General features: G+C 40.5%; 1 protein-coding gene across 1 annotated transcript in view; it reads left to right on the forward strand.

Moving 5' to 3' along the window:
* HAPLN1 (hyaluronan and proteoglycan link protein 1) overlaps positions 1–15,419 on the forward strand; it is a gene marked incomplete at both ends in the record, with an annotated part of 29,714 nt that extends 14,295 nt beyond the window's left edge. Inside the window, 2 exons of the mRNA XM_084278280.1 lie at positions 7,918–8,220; positions 15,130–15,419. Of these exons, the coding sequence (XP_084134406.1) occupies positions 7,918–8,220; positions 15,130–15,419 (593 nt within the window). The remainder of the gene's footprint in view (positions 1–7,917; positions 8,221–15,129) is intronic.
* Between the last annotated feature and the right edge of the window lie 842 nt (positions 15,420–16,261).

A 16,261-nucleotide genomic window follows, 5' to 3' on the forward strand; every position in this document is an offset into this window, starting at 1 on the left:
GGCAGAGACATGCAGTTTCTGTTTGCAAGTGTTGACACCAGCATGTCTTCTTTCATTCTGTTGTGCAGACCAACAGTCCTGGAGCCCACCCCTGGGGTGCAAGGTTGCTCAACAATCCCGTACTATTCTTCTGACAATCCCTTTACATCCTAAGTACATGCCTCTATCAGACTTCACATATTCCACATAAATACTTAAATTATCTTGTTCCCCATTAGATACTGGGATTTCCCTGCATTTGACAGCATTAGGGTCTTTTTTGCCAATGTAAAAGGGTCAGAGCCAGTGTAAATTCTTTGCTCATCCCACCACACATCTGGACCAGATACTCATTTGTGATACTTAACATGATGCTGCTGAAGCAAAAGCTCATTTGATTTCTGCCGTTAAAAGTGAGGAGGTTCCAGTACAAATGGTTCCTGCTGTACCAGGGGTGCTTTGGGGAGGGGAAGCTGCCAAAGGGAAGGGGAGGTGCTGACAGCTGTAGTGGCAGATTGGGAAGGTTTGCCTGAAGCTTGGTACAAGCACTTGTGCACATGGAGACATCCACATGTGAAAGGCAATATTTGGTACTAGAGTGAGAAAGCTGTGAGAAATCTTCACTGCACACAGTAACATAAAGGAAAAAAGGAGATTTTTCTACCTTTTTTTACTGTGACTATTTCGTTAGCACCAGCCAGTTGGGTACAAGGTCTGGGTCCCACCTCCTGATACACACTGTCCCCTCTGTCTTACTGCTGTGCCTCCCTCTGAAGCGTGCCAGCTCCAGCCCATCTTGTACAATAGCACCACTCCCTTCCCCATTTCCCCCACCTCCAACATAAGGAAATTCATAAGGACAAGAGGAATCATATTTCTTCAGCCAAGTATGTCTCAAACTCTCTGCTCAAGGGAAAGTTTACATATTTTAACTAGTGTCTGGCTAACGTAAGGAACATTATCTTTTTAATCATTTTTGTCAGACATGGGACAGGTGTAAGGCTGTTTGTTTCTGGTGTTATAGATTGATGTTTCCCAAGCTGTCAGGAAAGTTTAATTTCTGAAACCACGAGGTTGGAACGTTTCATGTTGAGATAAGACTCATGAGTGTGCCAGTGTCAGTCCTGCCTGTGGCAACTAAATCTAATGACTCTGGATCTAAGATACATTGAATTTCCTTTTAAAATGATAATTATTAAAACATATTTATGTTTATAATGGACAAATAGAGTGGATGGAATGTATTCCTCTGTTTGCATCCCCCTGTGCTTATTTTTTGATCTCATCTGCAGCTTTGTATAGTCCTGTCCTTAATTTTGCTGTTTCATCTATTTGGGCAATGCAGAACAGATTAAATTAAAAAAAAATTAAAAAGAAAAAACATTCTTTGAGCAAAAATAAAAATATATCAGCCATTCCAACATTCTACATCTGTTATAAATCATAAGGTTAATCTCACAGTGGGAAGGATTTGCATCAATAGCCTGATGTCCTGAGATGATGGCCCTAAGGATGCTAACTGGCAGCAAGACAAAACCATTAATATCCAGGAATGCCCACTAGCAGTGCAAAACATCTGATCGCTCCAGTGTGAGCTTGCTGTACAAACAGTACAGCTTTGGCTAGACAAAAGCATGTTAATATATCAATATGAAAATTGGTTGACCTCTACCTCAATGGACCTTTTTTTTTCTCTGAATGTGGTAGTGTTTCATTCTTACTAGACTTACACCCTTCCTGGGATGGTCATTAAAACAACTGGTCATAATAATGGGGTACTTTTAGCTTGGGAAAAAAATCCCACCAAGCAGTTAGATTCAATAGGTACTTGTTGCATACATTACATGTTTTTGGTGTGTTTTCTTCACAATTATTTAATGCAGAACCAGACCATTTCCCTCTAGCAACTGAAGCTCAGGACTAGGATTCACTGCCATATTTTACAGCCACTGGTTTGAAGAACTGCTAAATCATGCCATAATTATCATCCAGTTTGTAGCCTTAAGGACTGATCTGAGGGCAGGAGGGTTGGGCTGCATGGTGACTGCAAGAAATGTCAAGTACTGTGAAGAGCAGGACACTTTTTATGTTGGCCTCATCACCAATACCATTTTCTCACTGAACTTGCCATACTTTCCTCTGGACATAAAATATGGATCATGAGTTTTAAACTCTTTGTTGAATGATCTGAGAGTCAAAGACTTAACAAATGAAAAGGTCTCCTATGGGAGGTAGATTCTGTTGCTTGAGTCATAAGCAAAGAAAGAATTATCAGCTGTGTTAAATTTTCTTTATGTTGGTGTTTTACTGCCCTACACTAAATTTTCCCTACGCTAGTGCTTTACTATCTCCCTTTCTTATGTATGAATACTGGGCACTGTGATGAATCTCACTGTATCGGGTGTGTGTGCTTTGGCTCCAGCACTGGCCCTTGGTTATGCTGCTCAGGCACAGATTTTTCTACTATTCCTTCATGGGATCCATGGCCCAGGTGACAAAGAAAGTGGAACAGCACTGAACAGCCAACGGCAGATTTTTGTTCTATTAGAAATTTTATATATAGATATATATAGCTTCTGTCTTCAGGGAGAGGTGATAACTGAACACATTAGTTTTACAACACAGGCTATAAAATAGTTTCTTTCTATGTTCAATAGTAGCAGAAATATGCAGATTGAGATGAAGCTATTAAAAACCTCTGTAGAAAGCTGCTTCTAGATTGAAGCAAACTCTTTGGGTGGCTCCATGTGAACCAAAAAAACCCCATTAGGTTTTATGATCTTGCTTAGAGGTGTGTTAGCCTTTATGTTCAAGATAAAGTTAGAAACAGAACAGGCATCTCTTTTGAAAACAGACTTCATAGTTCAAAATTCATACAAATGCATGAGCTTCATATAAACAAGCTCTTCCAAAATGTCGCAGCAATAATTCTCTAATCTAGTCACTTGCTCTTCAAATGAATGCAAGCAATGGGGAATTCATAGCTGAAACTGATATTAACCCAACTTCATGCTCTCCACAGCAGGAGAAATCAGATTTAGTTCAGAGTTGTATGTCATGTTTGTTGCTCCTATGCATTGCTATTATATTCATGCACAAAAACGCTATTTCAAATATCCTTTGTAGGACAATGTGTTGTGCTCTCTACTAATAAACTGGTTTTGTAGGACACACTATTTGTGGGTCTTTAGAAGACAACAAAGAGCTATGTAGAAGACAACAGGAGTTTGTCAAGAGTAAGTCACAACCAACCAGCATACTTCCTCCTGTGACAGGTTAGCAGGCCTTTGCAGACACAGCTCTGTTTGCAAGTGCTGTGGGAAATAGCTCTTGAAAGATGCTGGCAAAGTAAAAAGTTCAAAATACAGCAGCAAAATTTTATTTGGAAATAACAACCTGAAAGGAAAAAGCTAAAAGGATTAGGACTAATTAGCCAAAGGAGAGAAAGGAAAGACAATGGCCTCCAAATTTTGATAAAGGCCATGGAAAAATAAGGAAATGATCTACCCTCAGGCTGGGTGAATCTCGTTCATATGCCTGCATTTGTTAGAAATAAGCAACCCCACTGGCAGCATGGTTATGGGATGCTGGGCTGGAGGGACATGATCTCAAGCTGCAGTTTCATTTTTAAGGAGATTGATACCTGCTGGCAGTTACTGGCCCACCCATGGAGTCTGTGCTGAGCGATCAGGTGTCTGACAGTCAGAGAAATGGAGATAGAGTCTCAAGGAAAATGAAGGACTTTCCACTTTTTACAGAATTTTATAAATCCAGCATGGAAAAATTTGCCATCAAGTGTATGAACCTGCCAGCATAAAACTGTACCCTACAGTATACTGTATAGCAAACCCTACTGTTACTCAGTGTTTACACTGGCTACCAGAAAACTTTTCTGTTTGGGCTAGCACTCAAGGAAGCCCATTTCTTTACTCTGGCTGTAAAAAGACCTTTTTTTCCATATGGGTCAACAGAAATTTGTGTTATTTTGTTCTATGTGTAAATACTATAAAAGCTCCTAATTGTGTATGGTGTCAGCCTATTAGACCCCCATAAATTGCTACAGGAGTTGAGCTCTCTAAGGTTGTTTCCTCACCTTTGTTGTCCTGAGTAACTGGTACAACTCCTTGCACTGGCAATGTGTCAGTAGCAATTGAGTTAATTGCAGACCTCTTGCATGGCATTTTAGGGATTACCTGGATATAAGATTCTGAAATACAAATAGCTTACAGAGGACAAATGATCATTACTCATCTCTTTTGCTTTCCCTAAAAGTCACAGTAACTAAAACAGACTTGTACATTTGTGGGTTTTACCATAAGTCATTCATGGTAATACAGGTGGACACATGGGAAGGATATGTTATACATCCATTTCTTATGTTCCAAATGGGTAGAAATCCTAATTTCCATCAAAAGGTCATTCTCTGGCTTGTGATTGCATGATCACAGGTGCATACAGCAAGCCTGTCCCAGCCCTACTCTTCCACTAATAGATTTATCCTCCACTGAGTTGATGTGTCTCAGGTTCTTCCTGAGACCTTTCCCTGCGGGTAGGACCTATTCCAGAGAACAGCATGTCTGGGAGAGGAGCCACACTGCAAAGTCAATTTTGTAAATTAATATTCCCCATTCAGGCTCCACAAGTGGTTCAGCTGCTTCCTTAAAGTAGGGAGATGAATCACTAAGGTCAAGTTAGGGCTCCTCAGGTCAGTCTTCCCACAAGCTAGCCAGATTTTAACCATCTGAGGCTGGAAGTTTTATTCCTTATTCCCTTTTTTGAGCTGAATTTCTTAACATTTGGAAGCGGGTGTTTTGTCTAGTGGTAAAATACAGAGCTGGAGTTGGGAGTTTAGATTCAGTCTGTAGTTTGGGAACAGTAACAAGCCTCAGGACAGCTTTTGTCTGCTCAAGAACAGATGGGATGGATTATCTCTTGACGGGTTATAAGATCCAAGACCGAAGAAGATGTTTTGCAATTAACTAAAGTTCAGTACTGCTGAACTGAAACAAAAGAAAGATGAATAGTGAAATCCAGCTATGAATTTTAGTTAGGTTTGATAGGGAAATTAAGAACAAAAATAATTTTAAAAGATGTAAGATAACACAAAGCTGCACAAAACACATACCCAGTCAATTTTGCTCTACAAAATCACCGATGGCCACCCCCATCTGTGGGGTGAAATTAATGCTAATCAGTTGCAGGCTTGTACTGCAGATGAACTCAAACAAAAAATCAGCTTCTATGCAGTCTACCCAAATATAGCCCAAAGCTAATATTACAGTTCTGTGCATATTTACATTATTAAAACATTATGTCCCAAACTGTCAGGCTCAAACAGATTTGTAACAAATTTACATACATACATATTTAACCCCTTTTAAAAAGTTATCCTGAAAACCTTAAAGACTCAAATTTGAATAGTTCCCAAGTAATTGTTTTTTCAGTTTTTAGAAAGAAGTTTAGGTCTTGGATAAAAAATACCCACGTCTGATGATTTTAGGGTTCTTTTTACATGTATATGCAAATAAGACATGTGCTAGGTAAGGAGCCACTTGTCTGGGAAGTGTAATTATGCAAAAAAAGCATTACATTTCTAATAAAGTAATAAAGCTTGGATTCCTGACATTTGCTGCATTTTTATTATAGCCAGTGATATTTCTATCCATTAGCACTAAGAGGGGAACAAATAAATATTTTTATAAAGAGGTGAGAAGGAGGAAGGAAACACAGAGGTCCAGAAAAATTTGAGACATCTACAGCTTTTGTTTATTAAACTACAATTAACAGCACATTGTGTCACATTACATTCATGCTTTACAGTTCAGAACAGTTAATAACTGAAAAGCCCTTTAACAAAGGGTTTACAAAAGTAAAGAACATCAGCAGACTCTCCAGTTAATTGCTAAAGGAGAGCAAAACATTGTTTATTGTTACCCTGCCAAGCTTACGTTTGCATGTTTTGTTTTCTTGGACAAAGTCACTGAGTTTTTGTTTAACAGAAGTAACTCTTTTTGGATGATAGATGGGTGAGGGAGAGAAGGGAAAGACCCCAGACGTTAGGATACCAGCAGAATAGGCACGGAAGTAGGTTTGAAAATTCAGAAAGAAGAATGGCTTTGTTGCACAGTGACAGTCTTGCATGACCACAATGTAATTTCTCTATCCGATGCTACATTGCCCTGGAGACAAGGAACTTGTTAAAGGCAGGAGAATTAATCAGCAGGGAGAAAGTAAAATGGATGTTTAAACCAGTGTAAAACTTTTGACTCATCTCGTGTGTTATCTTGTCTTCAGTCCCTCTGCATCCTACAGCACTTAGTTCTATGGAGTATAAACAATCTGAGCCCTATCTTCTCTGATACCATTTTATTTCAGCCTGTTGTGAGACTGGGCTAACGCCAATTCTAGCATCTAGATCTGGGTTAAGCTCCTAAACCCGGCCAAAGATTAGGGTGGTCTGATCCAAACTGATGTTTCTCCTCTTTTATCAGAGCCTCACGTGGAGGTGGTTCTGCAGCAATTCTGAAATCTTCAGATCTTCAGCATCTTTCCATGCTTTGAGAAATAATCTTTAACTGCAGATCTTTGCCATAAAACAAGCAGAAAATATACTGCAGAAAAATAAGATAAGGGCAATGACTTTGGTTAAATTATTGCGGCTGAAATAATTCTGGAGGTGTCCCCATGTTTCCTGTCTCTACCTGGATGTCCACTGTCATGAGAAGGTCTCTCTGACATACCTGTCTGCAGTGGCTCAGCACCAATGAGCAGCAGCCCAGACTTCTGCTCTGCCTGTGGCTGGTCCTCAGAGCTGGAAGGAAGCATTTGGCAGCTCCACGGTCCTTGCACAGTGGCTCTCCATCAAGTCTCCTTGGGCTAAGCCAGCAGTGCTTTTGGCAACCATTGGGTTAGCGAAGGGAGGTGGTGTCTCACCTGGATTCCTACTAGGGCTGTCGTGCATTGCTCCATGCTGTGTGCTACATGGTTCACCATCTGCATCTGGGCAAACCTGTCTTCTGCTCAAGGAACCGTGCTCCCCAACGCCCTCTGTGAGGAGCTCTCCCTCCTTGAGTGGTGACAAACTGCCAAAAGACATCTGGAAAGTAGCAGAAATATCTCCCTAAAACCACACACGACTTTACTGATTTTATTTCCCTATAGATTTCCTACTTTAAGACCTCAGGACACTAAAATTATACCTCCTTCCAGCCTAGCCTGGAGATGTTGTTATTGAGCCAGCCATGAAATACCTTCACGTTCCAAGGGTAATGTGAAATAACATAAAAACAAACAAAAAAACAACTGTCTTGAACCTCTCAGGATATCTTGGCAAGGGTCCATGCAAAGAACATAGTAACCTTTTATGTCAATCAAAACATTTCATTTGAATGTCTGTGTGTAAAAAGAAGTAGTTCATATGTCTACAATTTGTTCTTTCTAAATGTCTGCCAGAAAATCCCCAAATCCCATCCCATGAAAAACAGAACTAGGCTGGGGCTTAATTTACTTTTTTTCTTTTTTTTTAAATGAGAAATTGATCTTACACCTGATAAACGAGAATTTTCTGATTTAAAACATGTAGTTACAAAATTTTGTCCAGCTCTACTCAAATCACTCCGAGAGTGCTCAAGGGTGAGATCACAGTGGGAACAGCAAAGCTGCAGATGGGAGCAGCGTGCAGACCTGGCATGATTCCCATGGGGAAAGGGATGAGGTTACAGGGAGAGGAGCTAGCTAGGTAAGGCAGCAACCTTCTCCCCTTCCCAAACCCAATGGCTGATGTGCTGACAGGGCACTTTTTCCTTGGAAATTAAACAACTTAACAGTCTGAGACACCATAATGGAATTAACCTTTATTTCTCCTTCTTGTGGCGGTAAATGCTGTTTCCCTTATTCTGCTTTCAATGGCAGTAACTCACCCTCTTCCTACCTCTTCAGGTGTCGTATTCCCTTACTCTCCACGGCTGGGGCGTTACAACTTAAACTTCCACGAGGCTCAGCGAGCGTGTCTGGACCAAGACTCTGTCATCGCCTCCTTTGACCAGCTCTACGATGCCTGGAGATCAGGGCTGGACTGGTGTAATGCCGGCTGGCTCAGCGATGGCTCAGTGCAGTATCCCATCACCAAGCCCAGGGAGCCTTGCGGAGGGAAGAACACAGTGCCTGGGGTCAGGAATTACGGGTTCTGGGATAAAGATAAAAGCCGATACGATGTCTTCTGTTTTACTTCAAACTTCAACGGTAAGAGGCTTCTTCACCCCTACCTTATAAATGGTTGTTTCTGTGCTTAAAAAGAAACTCTGGTGGCAGCAAGTCGTGTTTGATTTGTCAAAGTTTATGCCAGGCCTGGAAAATGTTAGCATTGAATTTACAAGGACACGTGCGTGGAGTGAAGTTGTCTTTGCCGCATGGTCATGTAGATCATTTCTACAGCTCAGAACTTGTAAGGGCAGAAGCTCCTAATATCTCTGCTTTCACCCCATTAAAATTTACATGTACGCTTTTAATTTGATATATGCCCAGTTTATTTCAGTTGAAGCGATGAAGAAACCTATGATTCATTAATTGAGTTTTCCTGTTGAATTGAATTACAATTATGATGGTTTACAATTTAAGTATATCACCAAAACAAAATTCTGATCAGCACTTCATCTGTGCTGGTGTGTCAAGTGGCTCCTCCTCTTACCAAGGCTAATAGGACTAATATTTCCTTATCAGCAAGGTTATTTCTAGCTTTTATGCTTCATAATTTAGATTCCTAATCTTAGTGCACTGCCAAAACTCTTTTCACTTCTGTTCTGAACTTGGTCAGCTCTAAGCCTTATTTTAGTGACTGCAAGCTTTTTTGGTATTAGTAGATGTTATTTTAGGTAAATGACTTGATCTCAGCTTGCTATGACTGCAAGTTTCATCTAGTGGCCAAAGAAACTGATTTATATCATGCCACATCACACCATGAAATGCTGGCTCATTTGCTTCTAGCTTTATTTACTCAAAGCGAAATCTTGTATAAGCTCATCTCTTACATGCAGATTTAATCCCACGTTATAGAAGTAGCACAGAGGAATAAAATAAACAAGGAAAAAGGATTAAAATGTGATAGCTGCACTATTTAGAATGCTTTCTGAGAAGTTTCTGGCTACCGTTCACTAATCACCACTCTTTTCCACACTAGCAGCAACATCTTTAGTATCTATTGAAGAAGGAGAAAAAATCATTTATGGGAAGGAAAAAAAGGTAGTGACTGATAAATAATGTCTGTGCTCTGGTACAGCAAGAAAGAAAGGGAGAGAGGAATAAATAAGGTAAGGTGAGGAGGATAAGGTAGTAGAGAAATCAAAGACAAGACACTAAAATTAATCTTATCCTTGGTGAGCCTGTTAAAAACGACCTGCAAGACAGAGCGCTGCAGAGCCATAGGATGATGTATGAAGCTGAGCACCATCTTTTCTACTCCGATCCCACTCAGCACCATGTAAATCTCTCAAGGTGTCAGCAGAAAATCTGAGCTTCAGCATCTCTCAGTGCCTGTTTCTTTAACCAGCCGCTTGCCATTCCACGTTATCCTCACACGTCCCTGCCACGGTCCCTGCTATGGCCTCCACTAGTCGTGTCCCCAGCTTACCCTAATGCCCACAGTAAACCCAGTCACTCCCAAAATGCCAGCTTCCAATCCCCAGCAGAGCACTTCAGACACCTTATGTATGCATAACAGCACACATTAGATTTCTCACCGTAAAAGGAGAAGCTTATAATAAACCCATTTTGCCACCAGGTTGCAATTGCCAAAGATAGTGGCTACGGGCAAAGAGCTCTTTCTGCAACACCCAATATTGATTCTCTCAGCTCAGGAACAGCCAAGGAAAATGAGAAGTGGTCAGGACACCACGGGTTTCCAGCAGTCGCTGTGACTGCCGGAACCTCCCAACAGTGTGAAACAGAGAGCCCTTCAGCTTTATGTAAGGGAGCTGGAAAAATGCCAAGGGCCCCAGGACCAGGGGAGTATAAGGCAAGATCAAACAAACAAAAAAATAAATTAAAAAAAATAAATCTCAAGGAGTGTCAGTTGTGAGAGCTGCTATAAAGAAAGACGGTGAGAGAGGTTTAGATTTATGTTAGCTCGGCTCTTTTTAGGGAAAGAAATCCCCAAAATACTATATGATCTCATGGTTCTTTAAAAAGAAATAAAATATCAAAAATCAAAACCATAGAAAAAGTGTTCAATGTTAAATAGTTGAGAGTCTGTGTCTAAGATATATCCAAAGCCTGTTTTGTACCAAAGAAGAAAGGTAACAAAAATCACCATTAAGGTGAAAAGTGAAAATGTCGTCATCAGTGCAGTGAGCTGAAATCCAGATTCAGTGTTTTCACCATGAAACTGCTTGATCCCATCTGTGATGGGCTGAATGCACCAAAAAATAAGTACTGGTGAAAAGAGTTTCACATCATTAGTGATGCATCATGTATTCCTGATACCCGCAGAGGGAAACTTATTTTAGCAATGTTTTTATGCAATGCAATGTAAAATAATTTCAGCACTTTATGAAGTTGTCCTCTGCAGTACAGCACTTTTTCTTAGACTCCTCTTAAATGCAATACCTGAATTTTTGTTCTGCCTGCATAACTGCTTCATACTCAAGCCTTTCTTTGGTTCACAGAAGAGCTATTCATTTTTTGTGCCTGTGCAGGCAAAGCCAAAAACCTGAAAATGTTTCATGTGCTTTGGTGTGGTGGTACCAGCAATTTAGCGGTTTGTATGTACACACAGTGATGTGTTTCATAAAACACCACAAAGACAAGCAGCACAACACTATCCATTAAATCCACCAGAATACTGTGAAATAACGTACTTTTTTCTGCATGCATAGCAAGAGCCTGTCGGGTGGCAACGCGTTTCCCAACCTGCTTTCACATTCCTCATGTCAATAAATGCTGTTGAAAATGAATAAACACAAGTTGGAAGCATCTTAACTTCGACTTGGAAGTCCCGCATTGGAATTTCCTGATGTCTGAGGGCTCAGCCCTGCTCCCTCACAGCCAATTTCTCCTCCCCTTTTCATTCAAAGTAGGAGCCACTTTAATCCACGTTCTCTTTAGTAAGGCTAAAGGTTCTTGCCCCAAGGGTGGGATGACCTGCCCCAATCAAAAGGTTTCAAAGGGATGCAGACCACCCCCATTTATCTCCCTGCCTTGCCCCAAGGACTGGGGATGCTCCTCTTCCCTACATTCCTTCTAAAAGGATAATTTGAGGTTCTACACACCAATTTTGAGGAATGAAGACTTTGTTGCAGTCTTCCCCACAGAGCCCAAAAGGCATAGGACAAAGAATATGTAACGGTAGAGCTGAGTGGTTCTTTTTTTGCTTAATTTCAAAGGGTTTCTGAAGGAGAACAGTGAGTTTCTTGAAGGAAAAAACAAACAAACATGAGTATCTTTTGAACTGAAGTGTTAAGTGAGCTAAACTATAAACATAACCTATCAGCTCCTCTTTAATTAAGCATTTTTAAAGAAAAAATGTAAATAGACCCTGTATCATGCTTTCTGCGCATTTTTTATATGCCTTGCACACAGAATCACTGTGAGTAATTGATTTGCTGTCAGAACTAGCAGAATCACACAAAAATCTCATGTTAGTGATGTTAAAAGTACAAATAATAAATTTCAGGGATTGTGTCAAAAGTGCAGCTGTAAACCACCTGTTACATTAATGCACGTGGTAAAATGACCCTCCCCTTTAAGTGAGAGAAAGGTCTAGAAAGCGTTCTCTGAACAATGCATTGGTGACTACATATTTGGCTGTCTCAGAGTATTTTGTTGCTGGGAACATGTAGCCTCCACAAAGAGGAACAAACCCACCCAAATTAAAATACACATCCTTTTTTAGAAGTGGCAGTTTCAGAGCCACCAGAGCCACTGCTGATACTGGGAGGAGCTGCAAGTAGTTTTGGGGTTTTTTTTTAATTATTCCCACATGTTTAGTGTAGCCATTCCAAATCAGTTACCTGAGGTGGTCACTGGGTATCAAAATACTGATTGGGACCTTATGATGGAAGGAACATCATGTTATTGCTGTAACATTCTCTGAACAGAGTCAGCTGAGCACATGGTAGGGTCTACACATTGTGGAGGTGTAGGTACACCCTGCTGTCTGCTGATAATGCCCTTTATGGCCAGATGAAACCACTAATTAGGGCAGTTTTATGCAGTAAGACAACTCAACTGATTTCTGTGGCTGTAAGCTGGGGTGTTTTTTGGCATACTCGTTCAATTGCCTCCACATGCAGCCACCCCCCAAGTATCCAGGTGCTTGGGCTCAGCTCTACCACTACTCCTGACAGCTTACTGCTTTTCCAGGGCTCCTCTGGCTCAGCTCCATGGCTTTGACACCGGGCAGGGGCAGATGAGCAGCAAGCTCTGCACATGTAGGAGAAATGCCGAGTCCAGAGCTGCCTTTGCACCCAGCGGTTGGAGGCACCCTCCCCCCACACCCCACCAGGAACCCTCTTTCATGGACATGGCGCTAATGCTTCCGGCAGAAAACAGGGAACTGGATGGCACTGGCTTTCTTGTGCCTCTGGAAATGATGGCCCTACTGTCTAGTACATCCAGCTGCGATGCAAAATCTCACTAATAAATCTCGCTATTTAGAGCAGAATGTGGAAAAACCTCAAAGGATGGCGCATCCCTCAAGCTCCCCCAGTCACGAGAGTGCAGGATATTTAGGTCAAGTGCTCAAGTTTTCCTCTCTAAGCTGTTCTGCTACATGCAGAATCTTAAAATAGCTGTTATAGATGGAGTTTGATTAGTTTTGTGTAAACCCTCTGCCCCCATGATTTGGATGTAAGAAGTCAAATCAGGCACGCTCATCCTCTGTAGGAGTGACCCAACTACCAGATTTTAATAAGAGAGAGACAGTTATTGCCTCCCTTTCCTTCCACATCAACTAATAAATGCTAAGATTGAACAGCTAGGAGCCCTTCTAACCTGTTAGCAGGGGAAAACATCAAATCTGTACTGAGATTATTAACTGAATTTTATTTAATCAGTCTGGACACACACTGCACCCCTGTGGGGTTTGCTATTAATGTTCTCCTATTTAAGGAAGGGGCAGAATATAGGAGTTCTTATTATTGATGTCATATGTCAAAAGACTGACCTTACTGCAAATCCCTAGGAAATTACATTCCATGGACATATGGTTTGAAGAGCAACTAATAAGCTAGGTGAAGTTTACATACTATCAGTCCAAATCCCCACTCCCCTAACTCTGAAATCCTGTTTGCTTTGGGGAAACCTCTTAGTTCCTCAGTAGGAACAGCTTTCCACTTAATAAATATTCTCTAGCAACACCTTGTAAATGCTCTCAATTTGCTGAAATGGAGTTAAGCAAGCATTTTATTTTACAAAGGGGGTAGATTATCTACTCTTACCAGTTTTCTCTGGAAATACTGTATGTTTTGTCTCCAGCAGCAATGAAATATCTTAAGTTTCTTCTTTGCCACAACTGCAAATGCCTCTTTTTAAAACAACGTTCTTGTCATGGTATGCAACTTCCAACCTTTACACAAAGTTAACTCAATTATCCTTATACTGTCATTTGACCTGATGCTTCTTCCCTTAGAAAAAAAAAGCTATTTATTTTTTGCAAGGGATCTGGAGATGACATAACTTTATCTTGCTCATGACTTTTTCTGCACCAAGAAAGCATTCTGAAACTGAACAGAATTCAGTTTATCTGGGGGGAGGGGGGTGGTTATGAGAAAGAGAATGTATATTATTCTGGAGTACATTCTTAATCAAGAAGTAAAGAATGTTCCCTGGAATTAGGAGATTCTCACGTGAAAAAAATTTCTTTTTCAGCTGACTTGCCTCTGACAGGACAGTCAGATTGAAGAGTTGTGTGAATTTATCTGAAAATTATTATTCCTCCAAATAAGCACTATTCCTCTGCAATCCATTTCTACCTTACACTTGGTAAATTGTCCAATCAGTGATGATAAATAATTTATACTATAATGAATGAAAGCCTTACAATGAATTTTTATTGCCTTGATAAATGAAATTAATGTTAGTATTACTGCTGCTTATGGATTAGGAGGGGAGGCTTCCTTTTTGAGCTTTGCTTCCTGGCACATGTTTTCATTACCTTGAGACAGAGGCACATTTTTCTTAGCAGCACTATCAGCTCAATGCCATCTTACGGTGAGGAGATACCCTTTGATGCCTAAAGAGAAACAGAGCTGCAGAACCGCTGAGCATGGGTTTGACACTGCTAATGAAGACTTACAGCAGGCATGATTTTGATCTACCACGGGTTCAAGCTCTGCTTCTGAGAAGCTGTGCAATGTCTCGGCTTTCTTACCAAAAATAAATAAATATTGTCGGTGTACTCAAGTAGAAACGAGGTCACTGCTCTGTCAGGGAGTAAAACTGTCTGTGTTACCGCCAGCCATCCTCACCCAAACGTTATCAAAGACCAGATCTTTCCATGCTATGCTTCTGAGAGGAAAAGTCATAAGGGTTTTAAGCTAATGCTGGGAGCATAATGTAGAAGTGCACTGCTTTGAGCATTTAACTGATCTTCCTTCTCTGACAGTAAGCTACAGCCGTGTGGGATCTGCTGTGCCTGAAATCTGCAGGGTTCCTCAGATGTTTCACTGGATTGTCATTGTCACCTTCTTGCTAAATGCATCTGGCACCACGAAGCTAGATGAAGAACAGGGGCCCTCCTCTGAATCCCAGGGTGTATTCCATCATCCCTGTCCCCCGACCTTTTTCTGATGTTTTTCCTACCTCTGAGGATGGAAATGCATTGCAACAGTTCAGTTACCACTAAACATGAGTGGGGGTTGTGATGCCATACTACACTAAGTCAGCAGAAATAAACATAGCACTATACATTTCTTGTTCTATTTTCCTCACTTCACCTGAATTATTTTTTTTTAAACTCCAGATATTTATCAACTTGCCACACAAAAAACTGAAGTATGCTTAACAGCACAACACCCGAATTGCACAGATCCAAATCAGCCACTGTTGAGCATAATTCTGCAGTGGACTGTCTCAGTTTCTGCTTGAGAGCCACCTTTGTATCATCACATCATCTTAATCACGTCATTAATGACCCTTTTTCCTTATTTCTCTTACTAGGTCGTTTTTACTACCTGATTCACCCCACCAAGCTGACCTACGACGAAGCCGTTCAGGCGTGCTTGAAGGATGGAGCTCAGATCGCTAAAGTTGGCCAGATCTTTGCTGCCTGGAAGCTCCTGGGGTACGACCGCTGTGACGCCGGCTGGCTGGCTGACGGCAGCGTCCGCTACCCGATCTCCAGGCCAAGGAAACGCTGCAGTCCTAACGAAGCAGCGGTTCGCTTTGTAGGCTTCCCTGATAAAAAGCACAAGCTGTATGGTGTCTACTGTTTCAGAGCATACAACTGAAAATACCTAGAGCACAAAAGTTTTGATTTCGCTAAGAACATGTGAAAGATTTCTTTTCCATATGAACTCATGCAAGTTACCAAAACTGTGATAAACCTTTTTTTTTTTTTTACTTACTGTAAAGAATCATTTTCATAAACCCAAACCATTAATTTGTTTTTCTTTCCTTTTAATATTTTTTTTAAAAAAGTATCATTCCATAGATATTTTAAATTAATATAATTTAATGGAAGCTCTAGGTAAGGAAGTTTGAGAGCCAAATTCTTTAAGCTACATCATCCCAACAAGATATACTTTTCATGAATGGGGCATGCAATAGAGCTTGATGATTGCTAGGGCACAATTATGGAATGTAAGGCTACTCAAAGCAGAAGCTTTTAAAAGCACAAATTTTACATATTTGTATCAGTTTAAGAAACATTGCAAATTGATTATATCAGGAATTTTGAAATAAGATAATCTTTTTGTTAAAGGGGATCAGTGAGGTTTTGAGAAGAAAACCTCACAACAATGTAGGTTAGAAAATAACTATTTTCACTGGTTTCACATGGGAACAACACAGAGTTTAATAAAAACAGCTTAAAAAGTCCACACAAATAGGACTAGTTTTACAATTTAAAATCTTGCCTTTCTGAAAAATAAGCTCATGGTCCCATGCATAGGAACAAGCACAATTAGTTCTCCTGAACATTTCGATTGTGTTTTTGTTGCGTGTAAGTCATTGATGAGGCAGTGAATAATTAGCTAATGAAAAAAAAATATTTTCTTCTTATCTCCAATTAAAGATGCCTAAGAAATATTATATTACCTTTGAGTAGCTTTACTGAGTTAATTTTAAAACT

This window comes from Gallinula chloropus (genome assembly GCF_964237585.1).
Source record: "Gallinula chloropus genome assembly, chromosome: Z".
Taxonomy (NCBI): domain Eukaryota; kingdom Metazoa; phylum Chordata; class Aves; order Gruiformes; family Rallidae; genus Gallinula; species Gallinula chloropus.